Below are 16,765 nucleotides of genomic sequence, written 5' to 3' on the forward strand. Positions count from 1 at the left end.
GCATCAGAATTTTGTATTAAATTATAGAATGCACCAAAACATTAATAAGTGTCGACTTGAATCTATTTAAGCCACAATAAAGCCCCGATTTAATTTTTGATATTTTTTGGGGGTTTATGTAGCATAGTTTTAGATGATTTTCTGTGCACATTTCTTCATTTAAGCATCGCGAGTTGCATGTAGTTGAAGCGCAAGGGGGGGGGGGGGGGGGGGAGTCGCAGATAGACAGCTGGAGAGTTGAATAACCTCCTCTTCAAATAACCAGATTTATTTACCAAAGTAGCCTATGTAGGCAACCTACATGTTTATGTTTTAGCTTAGACACGGGTAGCCTACAATAGTTGGTAGATGATTGGTAAATTATTAACCATGACAACGACTCAAAGACTTTTATTTTGTACTTTCTTGAACCACAAGCATATCGCTGCACTACATTTAGCCAGTGAGAATTGCAGTGTACATAAAGTACGCTCGGAAAGGTTTCTTTTAGGAGCGCTTTGTGATGCACCGTGCAGTCAAATCCGCGGTGTCAATAAATTCCACTGCCCGCTCTTTGATGAGTCCTCCATCCTCCATGAATCGAATACAAACTGCAACTAGTTCCCGTTTGGAAAGCGGGAAATCTTTACACGCGAGTAGGCCTATTGCAAAATATTGTCCAATGTCAACTGAGTTCAGCCTTTATTTTACCAAGCAGGACTGATGCTGCAGCCTCAAGCAGCTTGTCCTAAAAGTGGTTTAGGCGGTCACGGTGGCTACCGTTCGTTTAGGCGTCCTCGCGTCGATGAGTTTGCTCTGGACAAACTTTTTTTTTTACGCTGGTGCCATTGCTGCCTCTCTGCTGTCTCAAGAATCAAAAATGAAGAGAACGAGGCCAGGACATGTGTGTGGTGTTTATACTGTGCGCTTATGTCATGACGTAGAAAACCGGTTCTGTGAATGAGGGACACAGACAGATACATTTCACACTCGAGTGTGAAATGGGATTCTGAGAATACACATTGGCTCAATTGCTCAAAAGACCCAACATCCTCCAGACACGCAGGACGTAGAGAGAGAATGGATGTGTATTACGTTATTTGTCAGCCTTAAGTATAGGGGCGATATTCATAGTAAATACACAAAAAGCTGTCTGGCGGAAGGGAGGCACAGTGTATTCTAGGTAAGGCACGGGCCTGACTTGGCCTACAGTGCGTCCGCCCCTGCTTAAGTACAGTAATGGAGTAAATGTACTTATTTACTACACCAGTCTGTGTTGCGGAGACGCGCTGTGAGGGATGTCGGAATGGAAGGCGGTTACCGCTCTCTCTCTCGCTCGCTCGCTCTTTCTTTCTCTCTCTCTTAACAGCGTGTGTGTGTTTCTGGGACTAGTAGTAGTAGGAATACCACGATAACGCAATGGTGATTATGAACCACGTACCCAAACCCGTTAAAGGCTGCTTTTCCCAAGCTGAACTACTATTGTTCAATGAAAATTATTTTAATCCGATTAGTGGCCATTTTTTCATAATGTATTCGAGTGCAATACACCTACCAACCGATAAGGTCACTCTGTTAAAAGCATATGAAGAAAATGGCCACCGATCAGATTAAAATGCTTTTTATTGAACAATACGGATGATACAGGTACTTTTGAGAGCCCATATATACATGTAACCTCCGTCGCCATGGGATAAGCACTTTATCTTTGAAATATGAACGTTTATGTAGATGTACGGGCCATAAATGGAGAAAGTGCAAACACTAGGTTGAAGTTCATCCATGACGGTCGTGACAGTCGACAGTCGTGTATCCATGGCTATTACTCCCTCTAACATTTCCCATGTTTTTTAGCAGTGGTGGAAAAAGTACTCAAATTCTTTACTTAAGTAAAAGTACCAATACTGCAATATAGAAATACTCTTGTTTCAAGTAAAAGTCCAGAATTCAAAATTTACTTGAGTAAAAGTACAAAAGTATTGGCATCAAAATGTACTTAAAGTACCAAAAGTAAAAGTACTAAATATTTGAAAATAGCAGATCTTCAAGCTCACAACGCGTCGCGATGCTACACGTTGTGAGCTTGTAGATCGGCTAGGTATAAAATAGGGTTAAAGTGGTTAATGTATGTTTCATTATATCATAATTTATATCTGAAAAGTAACTAAAGTTTTCAAATAAATGTAGTGGAGTAAAAGTACAATAGTTGCCTCTGAGATGTAGTGGAGTAGTAGTAAAAGTATTGGAAATTGGAAATACTCAAGTAAAGTACAGATACCTCAAAATTGTACTTAAGTACAGTACTTTAGTAAATGTATTTGTTACTTTCCACCACTGGTTTTTAGTGTATTGAAATAATGTCATGCATATTTGTCCAGTGCATAGCCTACTGCAGGCCTTGTTGACTAGATTTAGAAGAGATTTTTAAGCTCTTGCTCCTGAAATGATCGATTATTTTTAAGGGGAAACGCCATCATTTAACATGCAAGTCAATGGGTGAGAAGGAGATTGCCAGGCACAAATGGTAGTGTAGGTAATTAATGTATTTGTGCAAGATGACCCTGCTACTGTATATAAAATGTGTATACTACTCGTTCATCATGGTTCATGTTCAAATAGCTCAATCCAAAATATAATGCTGTAGGCCTAAGTGTTAGGCTGTATTTACGCACCTGCTTAATTGTAATTAATGCTTAAACATAATTATGACCGGTATTTTTTATCAGATGTCTGATAAATTTGATTCATTCCGGACATTGGGACCAGCAGGTTACAATCCTATATCGCAACCCCTGGTATAGACCACATTGCTTAGCAGAGTTCAATGATGCAAATGCATGTCAAGTTGATCAACAGATTGTATTATTCTCCAATGCAATAACAGTACTGAAATGAAGGCTATAAGGGCAATAATGGGAGCCCTTTAAAAAAAAAGTAACTTCAAAGTTACTTTTCACAGTAACGCATTACTTTTTGGTGTAAGTAACTAGTAAAGTAACTGAGTTACTTTTAAATGAAGTAACTAGTAATGGTAACTAGTCACTGGTTTTCAGTAACTAGCACAACACTAGCACAACACTACAACGGTGTCTAACCGAGAGTTATACTTCTCCAGTACAACGGTGTCTAACCGAGAGTTATACTTCTCCAGTACAACGGTGTCTAACCGAGAGTTATACTTCTCCAGTACAACGGTGTCTAACCGAGAGTCCATGCAGATCACAGTTGACAAATATTATATATTATCGGAGCTATTATTAATGTTATCGTTTTTTATCGGGATGACGTCATAATTCCTGATATCGAACCGATAATTATCGGGCCGATACTTATCGTGCACTAATAATTTTATCGCGAATTATTTTTATATTTTTCTCTGTTGTTGGTGACAACTCTAGTGCGTCCCATGGGCGCCACGACGGTGTCATGAATGCGTCCTTTCACAATATTGTGCGTCAGCGACGCAGGACGCAGGCCTATGAGCATCTCTGCTCAGTGCGGCTGCAGAGTTCATGTGCAACATCTTGCATGCATGGCTGTGGCTTTACAGTTTTTCTTCGCCGTGTCTGTAGGTCACCCCCAGGGACCCCTAAGGGGGGGGGGCCGCGGACCTCTTTTTCTTTTTTTTCTTTTTTTTTCCATCCCATGCTTTTGTACCCCCAAAACTATTTTCTTTTTGGGGGGGGGGGGGGGGCTGCGCCGTCCACCATGACATCTATGTCATTCTTTCTTGTTTTTTGACAATGCAACCCATTCAGTCCGGGGACGCATCTCTGTCATTTTAGATTTATTTGGCTATTAAAAAATAGCAGATATAGAAGCTCATAGCCGCGCTATGAGCTTGTAGATCTGCTATTTTTGAAAAATCGTGACATTTTTTTTTACAAATGTTCCCTTTAAAAATACATATATTTAAAGATTTGCACAAATTTTCACGCTTTAAAAAACAATAGCAGATCTACAAGCTCAGAGCGCGGCACTCTGTGCTGCACTCTGAGCCACCGGCTTCGAATGCTATCAATGCATTGAATGGGAGATTATCACGTTTTATCAGACCATTGAATGGGCGAGTAGGTGAGGAGTAGGCGATACACGGACCTACCCGCGATTTGTCAGACCATTCATTGGGCGTAATCAGGAGCTACTGACCTACTTTGGAGGTGGAGCAGTCCCCACAACAATATTTACGATTCTGTGCCTATCGGTACATACAGTAACTCCAACGGCGCTGAGTAGGCTCAGGCGAACGTCGCACCGCTCCAGCTCGCCTGAGACTGCGCGCCTCCGTCATGGTCCGAAACCAAAACAACCAAAACCAAAACCGAAACTGAACTATTTAAGTCATCTCCGTTGCTAGGTCAGTATGCCTTGATAACACCCAATGAATGGTCTGATAAATCGCGCCTACTTCGCCCATTCAATGGTCTAATAAAAGGTGATAATGTCCCATTCAATGCATTGATATTGCATCTGCTATTTTTGAATAGCCAAAGAAATCTTAAAATGACTCACATGCGTTCCCGGTCTTGAAGGGTTAAGATGAACACCAAGTTTGCTTTATGATGAATGAAATAGATCAACCCCCGTTTCTATAGTTTTGTTTGTTCTCTCGCTCTATGCTGACAATAATGTGCATTAAACAATCAATTAGAAAGCAGAATTCCTTTGTTGTTGTATGAATTGGTGGAATTTCTTTAATACATTGTTTTCAGTTTAGTTCTTTAGTAGTGCAGATTTTTTTCTTTGAGGGACAGCATTTATTGCAATGCTTCAAAAAATGTGAACATTGTTTTCCGATACTATAAAAACACGCATTTGTATTTCCTAATTAATCCATATTTGGTGGTGTTTTACTACACTTTTACTACATAGTGGCCTAAGTCAAGTCTAGTCAAGTCATAATGTATTTATAAAGCACATTTAAAAACAACCCACAGCTGACCAAAGTGCTGTGCACAGACCATCCATCGCACAAATGGCACACAAATCACAAAACAAGAAACTCTGGCATAAATAGTGACCAGGGATGTGCTGGGCCCCTAATTCAGCCTGGGAATCTCAGATAGAGAGTAAGGCGTAAAAAACTGTTAAAAAATGTCTTGTTTTTTTTGTAACGGCCGGCCTTGTTGGCCTGGAATGGAGCGGCGGCCGTTAGGGACTTGTCCCAAATTCCCCAGTGGCCAGCACGTCCCTGACAGTGACACAAAGCTCATACACAAGTAAACAATAAATGGACATAGACACAAATTTCGGCCATTTGAAAATAGCCGATCTACAAGCTTGTAGATCTGCTATATTCAAAAGATTTATATACATTTGAAAACTTGTGAAATGGGACATTCTGCACAATGAGTACTTTCTACTTTTGGTACTTTAAGTACATTTTTATGCCAATACTTTTGTACTTTTACTCAAGTAAATGTTGTATTCCGGACTTTTACTTGTAACAGAGTATTTCTACATTACAGTATTGATACTCAAGTAAAAAAAATAGTACAGCCAATTTAGGGGGCTGATAAACAAACATAATTATATTAAAATCTATTTTGAACCACACAGGCCCCAAAAAAATTAAATAAAATAAGATATCCCCATGGATATACACGTTCCATGTGTGAGAGTTCAAATGTGATCTCATGTCTGTGTGAATGGACACTATAAAATGATCATGTTGCACTTATAGTTAGAACACCCCAACAAGTGTGTGCGTCCATGTTTGTGTGAAATGCTTCATTGCAAGTATTTAGAATACATACATAGAAATTACACTGTGGAGCTCTCAGAGATAGTACTAGAAAGATAGAATACAGGATAAAGTGAATATTAGAACATCTACAGTATATTTCGTTGAAACATCACAGCATGTACGAGCCGAATGTGTAGTAGCCTATAGCTGCAGTTAAGTAGATATTTGTGCACGTCTATGCATCAGTGCAATCAGGATGTGTTATGATAAGTGTATTAACACCTCTCAGCTTTCTGTTCTCAAAATAAACATTGACCACAGTTTGTTTCCATAATTCTAGGTACACCTAGCACACACACACGCACACACCACAAACCTGCACTAATATGTGCAGCAAGACTCATCAACAGCATAAAGTGCCTTCCTAATATGGCATTATAAAAAATGAACAAATGTACATACGTAGAGATGGACGGATCATGGAGTCATTTCTTCCTTATCCCATGGAGCATAGCGTGGTTGGGTTATGGCCTACCAGAGGAAGTTGGAACCCATCAAATCTGACTCCTTCTACATTCTGCAATCACAACAATACTGGATTAGCATTATGATTGTGTGATGATGTGTGACGATTGCGTTTATGACTGTGAACATGATCAGTGGTGGAAAAGTATACTCACATTTTTACTTAAGTAAAAGTACCAATACCACAATGTAGAAGTACTCTGTTACAAGTAAAAGGTGTTCAAAATGTTACTTAAGTAAAAGTACAAAAGTATTGGCATCAAAATAGTACCAAGTAGGCCTACAGTTGAGCAAATGTACTTAGTTACTTTACAATTATTTACACATTTCTGTAAATATATATTGTATTGCATCCAGACTCCACTATGCAACCATTAACAGAAAAAAAGAAAGTGACTTTGGATAAAAGTTAAAAGCAATACTGCTGACAGTATTGCTGTTCCCACAGAACCTTCAAATATGTGAGAAGGGGGTTAAAGTGAAACTGAGTATGTTATGAGAATTGGTGTCTTAATGTCGTCACTAGCAGCGTGGTTTGACTGGAAAGCATGGTTGGAGTTTTACCACAAGAACCCCAGCATCTCTATTTTGCATGTCATAAAACAAAAGATGAATATTCGTTGAAAACAGCTGATCCACAAGCTCACAATGCGCTGCGTGGTGATGCGCTATGAAGTATCATGTCTACTTATACTTTGTGGAAAAACAATGGTACAATGCAAACCATAGATTAAGGAGAAGCACCGCTGTGAGCCTAGCCACCCCGTCCAGAAGGCCACATGCTCCACCAATAGGCTCTATTCACAGCAGCCATATTTTCACTTCCTTAAGAGGTGTTACCAATGATACTAATGACGGCTCTGTTCCATTTAGTGTAGTACAGTGACCCCCTAGCCCCTTTCGGGACCCTGTTTACCTTTTTTGTATTTGGGAAGGCGGTATCCAGGGTCCCTTGACGCTCAAAGCACTCTCTCTCGTAGTCGCGGGTACCACTGTCTCGTCTCGGGCTAATAGCTCGTCGCTTGGAAGTTGCAGAGATTTCTCAAAGGTACCAAAAAGAGCAATACTAAACCGCGGTTAATCTGCATTAATGCGCTCGGATCGGCGCTGCCGTTTAACATTTTTAATCATTTAGTAAAGCTTAATTTCCTCTCTCAAACAATGCTCCACTTCCCATGGCCCGCCTCCCCGCGGTGACTGACAAGCTGCGCGTCCTACGCATACCTCTATGGTCCTACGGTACTGCCTCTGATTGGCGAGCTCCTACATGCTTGCATGACAATCACAACGCGGGGAGGCGGGACATGGGAAGTGGAGCGGAGTGTGAGAGAGGAAATTAAGCTTTACTAAATTATTAAAAATGTTAAACGGCAGCGCCGATCCGAGCGCATTAATGCAGATTAACCGCGGTTTAGTATTGCTCTTTTTGGCACCTTTGAGAAATCTCTGCAACTTCCAAGCGACGAGCTATTAGCCCGAGACGAGACAGTGGTACCCGCGACTACGAGAGAGAGTGCTTTGAGCGTCAAGGGACCCTGGATACCGCCTTCCCAAATACAAAAAAGGTAAACAGGGTCCCGAAAGGGGCTAAGTGACCCCCATAACTCTGAGAGTGTACAAATGGAACCAAATGGACCCGTTACACACCCGTAAGAAGTGTTTCCAGTGAGCCAACATGCACAATATCAGCACCCTGACTCTGTTTGACCAGAGTGGAACAGAGCCTTCATTAGTATCATTGGTAACACCTGTGAATTTCTTCACAATATGGCTGCTGTGAATAGAGCCAATTCTGCAGCACTCGGAAACACAGAAAGTTCCTCTTTCTGTGTTTCCAAGGTTATTATTCACAGTAATAGAGCATAAAATGGTACATGAGCTTAAATATACTGCTCAAAGAAATGTAGGGAACACTTTGTACATACTGCTAACAAAAACTGCTCAAAATAATTAAGGGATCAAAGTGTTCCCTTCATTATTTTGAGAAGTGTAGTTCTTGGGGGAAATACAATAATTGACACTGGCACTGACAAAGGCCACTGAATACTAAAGGTGAACAAAACAAATGAAATAGCTGAAATAATAAATATAAATCAACAAAACCCAAACGTAACAAAACAGCAGTGGCAGTCAGTGTCTACAAAAGAAACAAATGATAGCCATTAATACACTGTAAAACGGATCTATTATATAAAAACAAAATAATGACATTTACCTATCTGACTATTGAACACAACCCATGTGGAAGGCGCAACACAGGAGAGCAGAGTCACTATGGAGCAGGGCCTAAAGTGTGACAAACAAAGGGTCAGTCTCAAGCCGGTAAAACATACATATACTTTCACCTATTATCTACAGCACAATATACACCTACCCGGGGCATTGCAACGAGGCAACCTGCTACAACAGGGACTTAAGGGGGAAAAGCCCCTGTTCAGTGTGGAATTTATAGTGAACCAAACAATTTGGAAAACAGGAAGTGGGAGGAGCTCTGGCTTGTCTATCTCCACAGTAGCCCAGGAGGGACATTTCTTGACTGGCTACTACAACAGGCAGCCAAGGAAATTAGAAAACAAGGAAGGCACAGCCTAGGGGACGGGGCGACGCCATTGCTTGCATAGCAGACGCCATTGATGCTCATGGGAGCCAAAACTGGAACAAGAAGTTTGGTGAAATACTATGAAGTCTATGGCAGCCATCTGGACCAGCTTGTGAACAAACACTATTTCTGAACGATTGTGTCCTTTGTCAGATAATGGGTTCAGGATTATAAAAGAAGACATATCACAGGTTTTTATCCGATCAATTCGGATTTTTTTAGCACACTGTATAATTTTATTGAGGCATCTAAACAGCGGCATGTATCGTCCATATACTGTATAAAAATCGTCTCTGGCAGTGTTGCCAGATTGTGTGAGAGAAATAAGCAACCAGGTCTAGGAAAACAAGCCCAAAAGAAGCACCGGGGGCCAGGGGTCTTCAACGTTTTCCCAAACTGATGGGGAGATGGAGCAGGGACCCCCTACCCTACCTCGACCCCATATATTGTATAATTATGAATACAATTGTGTTTCATAAACATACAATAACATACATGCTATTGTGCATCAATACTAAGCTATTAAAAATAATAGACAGATTAATATATTTGTGCTTTTATATTAAACAAACATGTACAGGGTACAGTGAGTAGGGTGGCCGCACTGCCATTTATAAACATACCTTATTAACCGAGAACAACAATCTGTCAATTGCACAATAACCTTGTATACAAGGCAAGCTATTCAAACTGGACAGAATCATTTATAGATGTCATCATTTGTTTAATACATAAATGTGGAAAATGTTTTTAAAAAATATATGAAGACAAATGGATATTTAAAAACATATATATATCAAATATTTGTATATGTATATATCATTTATTTTTATTTTTATTGTCTAATCAAGCAACAATTTTGCGGACCCCCTGCAGTACGTCGTGGACCCCCTAGGCGTTGCGGACCCCTGTTGAAGACTTGCACTAGGCCATTATGAGCACTTTAAACTAGGGCCGGGACTTTATCGCGTTAATTTCGATCTAATCTCTCAAGAACAGATTCCGACCTGCGGTGGAATCTGTCGGAGCGGTTCGTCCTAACCAGTGCGCATTGGCTAAAAGTGGGCGTGCCTTCAGATCAGGAAGTGGGCCGCGCTTTACCCAATCAAATGTAGTGGGCGGGATTCACGTGTCCATCCACCATGATCCACCCTCCCCCCCTCGAAACTAGCCGAAACTAATTTAACAATAGCGTCCTCGGAGCGGACAAAACCACGGAAAGATATTCACATTTTAAATTACTCTTTCATCATAGAAACAAGTGGGCTTATAACCAAAACCATCCATGTTCTCTGGGAGAAGTGGTGTTAGTGTTCCGTGTAGAAATATTGTTAGTGGGAATGAAAACATGGTCGCACCAACCGGAAGTGATGCGCTATAGGCAGACATGAAACCGGTGTTTCCCTGCGCTCTAGTCTAACATTATACTCCTGCCAGACTCCACAGAATATCAGAAAAGCAGAGGTCGCTGTTTTTCATTTTCTGTGGGGTCTGGCTACGCGAGACTAATTTCGATCAATTAATTACAGAAAAATTATCGCGCTAAAAAAATTAACGCATTTTAATCGCACCCGTTTTTGCACCGCGGAACGTTTATCACTGGACGAGTTTCAGACGGACCGCTTATGCCAGCGCACCAAGCTGAAACGACGCAACATAGAGGTATAATATAACTAGAGGGAGGATTGCCCCGCCCCCAGCTATCATTTCAATGAATGTGCTCACTGGCGTTTTGAAGCACCCGGAAGCCTGCCGGAAGTAGAATTATTGAGACGGTTTTGGGTTGGCGTAAAGTTATGAGCATGCGCACTAGTGTCATTTTTGCGTTCTACGGCAGCCCGTGTGTCAAGGATTGAACGCGAGATATTTATGAAATTCACTGGAGATGCCTATGTATATGTAAATGCATATGTATTTATGTATAATATGTTTACATATTTATATCTCTATATATAAATATATATCAGTATGTTTTGCTCGCGCATGTATTTCTCCCCGCCTGCAGTTCCAGCTTTGGCCACTGGGGTGGCAGCTTCAAGATTTCTCAGCGGCTCTGGGGGCTTGCGACGCAAGCTTATCTAGCTGAAAGGATGTGATTCTCACTTCTCAGACAACAACAAAGTTGACTGCAACCAGCACAGTGCATGAGCACTGCTTGATAATGTTGGCTGGGCATAAAATCTGTAATGGATGCCCCCCCCCCACGCGCGCGTTTGTCCCGTTTAGGGGGGTTGGTGGCGGTAAGCTGGGGGGGGGTGCATGATGCGGTGCGGATCACATGCGCGCGATTTTTATTAATAATTAATTAAACTACTATAAAACAACAGTAACAACACAATCTACCAGCCTCGAGTGGTGGAAAATAGCAGATCTACAAGCTCACTATGCCTTGCGCTTGTAGATCGGCTATTTTCACATGGTTACCACCACATGTTTTATTATAATAATCGAAATCTACAAAGTAACTAGTAACTAAAGTTTTCAAATAATTGTAGTGGAGTAAAAGTACAATATTTGCCTCTGAGATATAGTGGAGTTACTGGAGTAAGAGTAAAAGTATTAGAAATTGGAAATACTCGAGAGTCAAGTGCAAATACCTCAAAATTGTACTTAAGTACAGTTCTAGAGTACATGTACTTAAATACGTATGCCAAAATCCATTTAAAAAAATAGCTTTTCACTGTTTTCAGGTCAAATATTGATATGCGATTAAAATGCGATTAATTGCGATTCATTAATTACAAAGCCTCTAATTAATTAGATTAATTTCTTTAATCGAGTCCCAGCCCTACTTTAAACCTTTACTGTATACATTGAAAATAGCCGATCTACAAGCTCACAACGCGTGGTGAGCTTGTAGATCTGCTATTTAAAAAAAAATCTTTAAGTAAAATGTGAAATATTGAAGATTTTTGAAAAACACTAACAACACAAATCTGGTACTCTCAGATGGGGGTTAGGGACAAATACATATTAATTTGAGGGTCCATGACATAAACATAATTAAGAACCACTGGTTAAAATAATTTTAAAATTGTGAAGCCCAAGTCCAAATAATCAACTACACTTTAGAAAAAAGGCCATAAAACCGCAACCCGCAACTACCAATATTTACAAGCAACTTCACAGAAAAATAAGCCCAAAGTCGCTTATAATAAGTGGACATGGCAACACTGGTTTCTGTCTCGGCAGTATTGTGCTCTTTAGATAGCTCAATACATTTATACAGTGGACACATCGAAAAGCAACACAGCAGAAAACAATGTGTGATATGTCTTCTTTTATTTTCCAGAAGCAATTACTTTACAAAGGTCTCAGTCATTCAGAAATATACTTTGTTCATGAGCTGATCCACCGGGCTCTCATTAACTCAATGCATTCCACTGAACTCGCGGCTGCAGTCTGGCTCCCATGGTGCGACGAATCTGCCGGCTGGAATTGCATGATAGCGAAAATGACGTAGATGACCCTACCTTCTTTAAATATATCTTGCAGGCAGCCAGGAAAACTAGCCATCGATCAACCTCTTACCCTCATCTGCTCCAGTGCATTGCTGCTCAGTGGACAAGCCTTATTATAAGACTGTGGTTGTACTGGGAATTCATGCACACTCTTTCACTTTGATAAGGCACGCATCACTTTCACTTTGAGTAGGCAGTAGGCACACATCCAATTACTGTCTAATTACACTTACTGGATGATTGACTTGCCCCACTATACTCACTGATTGATCATTTGAGCCATGGTTCAATGCATTGGATATGTGTGCGTGCATTTGTGCATGTGTGCGCGTGTGTGTGCGCGTGTGTGTGTGTGCGTGCGTGCGTGTGTGCCTGTGTGTGTATGCCTGTGCGTGTTACATTGAAACATGTTCAAGCAGCACGTGTAGCATTGCTAAGTAGATATTTGATAAAGTGCACGTCTAAGCATCTTCTCAGTGCATTCAGGATGCACACACATGATAAGTGATAAATGATAAGTTATGATAAGTGCATTAACACCTCTCAGCTTTCTGTTCTCAAAATAAACTTTGACCACAGTTTCCTTAATTCTAGATACTCCCTCCCCCACCACCAAAAGGTTAATCCCACCTACACTAATATGTGCCAACTAGACACATACTGTATATAGAGACACATGTGCAACACAACACGCACATTAAAACATTCAGGGTTGTTGACTGCAGAGCGAGAGAGGTAAAGACTGACAGACTACAATGATGAAGAAGATACCAGTAATTCTAGCGGCCTGCATGCTGCTCTTCTCAGCTCTGGCTGCAGCAGAGGGTAAGCCTATATTTTCCTTTGCCATGGTTTCAACCCATTTAGACCGGAAAATAATCTGTGTAATTTTTAGATTGCTTTGGCTGTTCAAAAATTAGCACATATACAACCTCATAGCGCGGCATGAGTGCCACGCTATAAGCTTGTAGATTTGCTATTTTTTTTAAATTGTGAAAAGTTGTGCAAATCTTTGAATACATTTTTGTTTTTAAAGCGAACATTTGTAACTCAAATCTTTGCTTCTGGGGATTCTACTAATGCCTTCTAAATCCTAACCTGTTGCTATAGGTGGTTCTCAAACTTTTTCATGTCAAGGACCACCCAAAATTATATGTATTTGGCCGTGGACCCCCATCTCAAAATATTTTGTTCCAGGAACCCCCCCAGAAGCAAAGATTTGAGTTACAAGTGTTATATATTCAAACGTTTGCAGGTCAAGATTTTTCAAAAAATAGCAGATACAGTATAGGCTACAAGCTCATAGCGCGGCACTCTGTGCTGCGCTATGCGCTTGTATATCTGCTATTTTTGAATATCCAAAGTATAAAATATGGATGAAGTGGTTACACAGATGTGTTACCGGTTTGAATGGATTAATCATAATGATTTAGGACGATCAAAGTGTTTTGGTTGTTGTTTTTTCTCGTTATTCCACTACCTGCCTGTTTGTCTCTGACTATTTCTCACTCTGCTTCACTCTCCCAGGAAGCGTTGAGGGTCCAGCTCAGTGCTGTTTCAGCTATCACACCACACGCGTTCCCAAGAACAACGTGGTGACATTCTATCGCACACACACTCAATGTGCTAAGGATGCTGTTGTGTGAGTATTAGGTTGTATTTACTATTGTATTGTACCTGTAAATCTTGGTGTGGATGATAGGGAAGGGTTGGAATGATGAATAAAATATTATGCATTTATTTTGACAAAGAATAGGGATAACATATTTTTCTTTAGGCCTATAGCAAAACAAAACAAAAAATGGAAATTACACTCTCTGAGTCTATAAAAATATATAAAGTATGGATACTTTTAGGCCATTATGGCCAGGGACGTGCTGGCCACTGGGAAATTTGTCCGAAATTAAGTAAAAAACGGCAGAAAAAAGGCCAAAATTAAGTTAAAAATCTTACAGGCCTCTCTATCTGAGATTCCCAGGCTGAAGTAGGGGCCCAGCACGTCCCTGATTATGGCAATATCAAAATTTGCTTTTCACATACTGTATAACACTGTATTTATATTATAATCACCTGTCCGTTTGTATTCATGGCTATATTCATGCATGGCTATAAACCAAACAGCATTTTGAGCAACAACTTTTCAGGGGTAGACACTAGGGAACTTTGCCCTCCAGGCCAACGGCTTTTCAAGAACATTCAGTTGGGACTCAAATCTGGGCTTAATCCATACTCATGAGAAAATAAGTAAATATATAACCTCTATAACTAGCTGCTGTACTATATATGCATTTCTCATGTAGCGCTATGTTGTAATTACCAAGACAACTTTAAAAAAATCATTACATCATGAGATGTTAAAGGGATAGTTCACCCAAAAAATGACATTTTTCTATTTAGTACACACCCCATGGAGACTTGAATTAATGGAGATTTTTTTTGCTTTTGTTGCATTCCTAAACCAATAATTTGATGACCGGCGGCAGCTCCGGTAGGAGACTCAAAGTGTCAACTTTGAGTCAGACATTAGCATCTTTCCGCCGGTCATCAAATTGACAAAAACAAAAAAATCTCCATGAATTGAAGGCTTCATGGGGTGTGTAATTGATAGAAAATAAGTATTTTTTTGGGTGAATATCCCTTTAATGTTTTATTTTTGTGTTGTTGTTGTTGTTTTGGGCATTATTTGTACTGGCCCGAGCGGGCAAATACAAGTTACGTTCTGCTGGCCCAGAGGATCTAAATAGTGCTTTTGGGCCAGAGAGACATTTATAATGTTGATCCCTGTGTTTTTAGAAACGGTTGATGTTGAGATAACATAAAAAAATGTAAAATACCTGAACTAAGATTATCTATTTACACTTACTGAATGACTGATTTGCTCCATGATTGACCATTTCAGAATCAGAATCAACTTTATCACATCACAGGTTTACAGAGGTAAAGAAGTGGGTGAAATGCGTTTTGTGCAAGCACCATCGTTGTTGTTGTTTTCAGAAAGAGAGAGAAAAAGAAGGGAGCAAAGAGGGGAAAAAACAGTAAAGAAAACATGTCAAGGAGCTACAGTATAGGCTACACACAAACCCATACACCAGCAGGTACAGTAGGCTACATGAGGTTAGATAAGAGGCACATAGGGTAAGACATAAAGGTGGCAGCAATTCAGTAGGTCCACATAGTAGAAGCTACAGTATGTACCGTACGTGAGATTAGACATTAATGCATCTGTGTTATTTTAAGATTTCTTTGGCTTTTTTTCAAAAATAGCAGATCTACAAGCTCATAGCGCAGCACCAAGTGCGGCGCTATGAGTTTGTAGATCTGCTATTTTTGAAAAAAAAGTTGTGAAAATGTGTGCAACTCTTTGAATATATACATTTTTAACTTAAATCTTTGCTTCTGGGGGTCCCTGGAACAAAATATTTTCAGATGGGGGTCCGCGGCCAAATACATATCATTTTGCGTGTCCTTGACATGAAAAAGTTTGAGAACCACTGATCTATAGCAAGGTACGTTTGTAGAATCCCCCAGAAGCAAAGATTTGAGTTAAAAATGTTTGCTTTAAAAAATATTATAAAGATTTGTACAAATGTTCATGATTAAAAAAAATAGCAGATCTACAAGATCATAGCACCGCACTCGGTGCCCCGCTATGAGCTTGTAGATCTGCTATTTGAATAGCTAAAGAAATCTAAAAATGACACAGATACGTTCCCGGTCTTAATAGGTTACGGGTGCAAAAGCGTATCAATGCATTTTACCATTTGACTGGTTAGCGACTATGAATACAATGTAAAATAACACACACCTTAATGATGGAAATCATGTCAATATCTCTGTCTGTTCAATAGGTTCACAATGAAGAACGGTGCCAAGCTCTGTGTGGAACGAACTCAGGACTGGGTCCAGAAAACCATATCCCACGTGGAGGCCAGAACAGCAGTCTAAAGAAGTAGAGGGTTCTGGGGGACTGCCTAAAAAAGTTCCAGATATCCAGTTGGTTTTTTGACAATGCTTTGACCAAGCTTTGCTTTGTGACAAATGGAAAAAGCCACAGTTTACTGGTAGTTATAGTTCGACTCCCAGGTTTCTCAAGATCTGTTTTTTCCATGCTTTAAACAACACATTAAAAAGAAAACATGTTTGTTGTTTGCTTTAGAGCTCTAGTTTAGCTTTAGTGCAGTTTAAATATTTTGTTTAAATCAGATATTGAATGGATTGCTTTAAACATGCATTTTAATGATGCATTTGTTGATATTGTTTTCTGATGCAATAAAACAAGCATTTTCACATCCGTTGTTAATTAATCCATACTTTGGATGTGTTTGCAAGTTCCATTTGTGTGCAAATATTATATCCAGTGGTGTAAAGTAACTAAGTACATTTACTCAAGTACTGTACTTAAGTACAATTCTGAGGTACTTTTACTTTACTGCTGTATTTCCAATTTTCAATGCTTTTACTTCTACTCCACTACATCTCAGAGACAAATATTGTACTTTTACTCCACTAGGCCTA

General features: G+C 40.0%; 2 protein-coding genes across 2 annotated transcripts in view; both read left to right on the forward strand.

Moving 5' to 3' along the window:
- The window catches only part of LOC311062531 (C-C motif chemokine 4-like), a 405,685-nt gene that overhangs the window by 263,281 nt on the left and 125,639 nt on the right, over positions 1–16,765 (forward strand). The window lies entirely within an intron of this gene.
- Positions 12,921–16,539, forward strand: LOC311062536 (C-C motif chemokine 3-like 1). Its single transcript, XM_084081652.1, has 3 exons — positions 12,921–13,075; positions 13,778–13,892; positions 16,099–16,539. Exons 1-3 carry the CDS (start codon positions 13,006–13,008, stop codon positions 16,193–16,195), a joined length of 282 nt encoding a protein of 93 aa, XP_083937778.1. The 5' UTR covers positions 12,921–13,005; the 3' UTR covers positions 16,196–16,539.

This window comes from Gymnoscopelus microlampas, assembly GCF_963454915.1.
Source record: "Gymnoscopelus microlampas genome assembly, chromosome: 16".
NCBI classification, from domain to species: domain Eukaryota; kingdom Metazoa; phylum Chordata; class Actinopteri; order Myctophiformes; family Myctophidae; genus Gymnoscopelus; species Gymnoscopelus microlampas.

What these genes read in the sequence shown, in the direction of transcription:
- LOC311062536 (XM_084081652.1), top strand. Translation starts at nt 13,006, where the DNA reads ATGATGAAGAAGATACCAGTAATTCTAGCGGCCTGCATGCTGCTCTTC. An exon ending in AGCTCTGGCTGCAGCAGAGG is followed by an intron (nt 13,076 to 13,777) that starts GTAAGCCTATAT and finishes TCACTCTCCCAG; the next exon opens with GAAGCGTTGAGGGTCCAGCT. An exon ending in TGTGCTAAGGATGCTGTTGT is followed by an intron (nt 13,893 to 16,098) that starts GTGAGTATTAGG and finishes TCTGTTCAATAG; the next exon opens with GTTCACAATGAAGAACGGTG.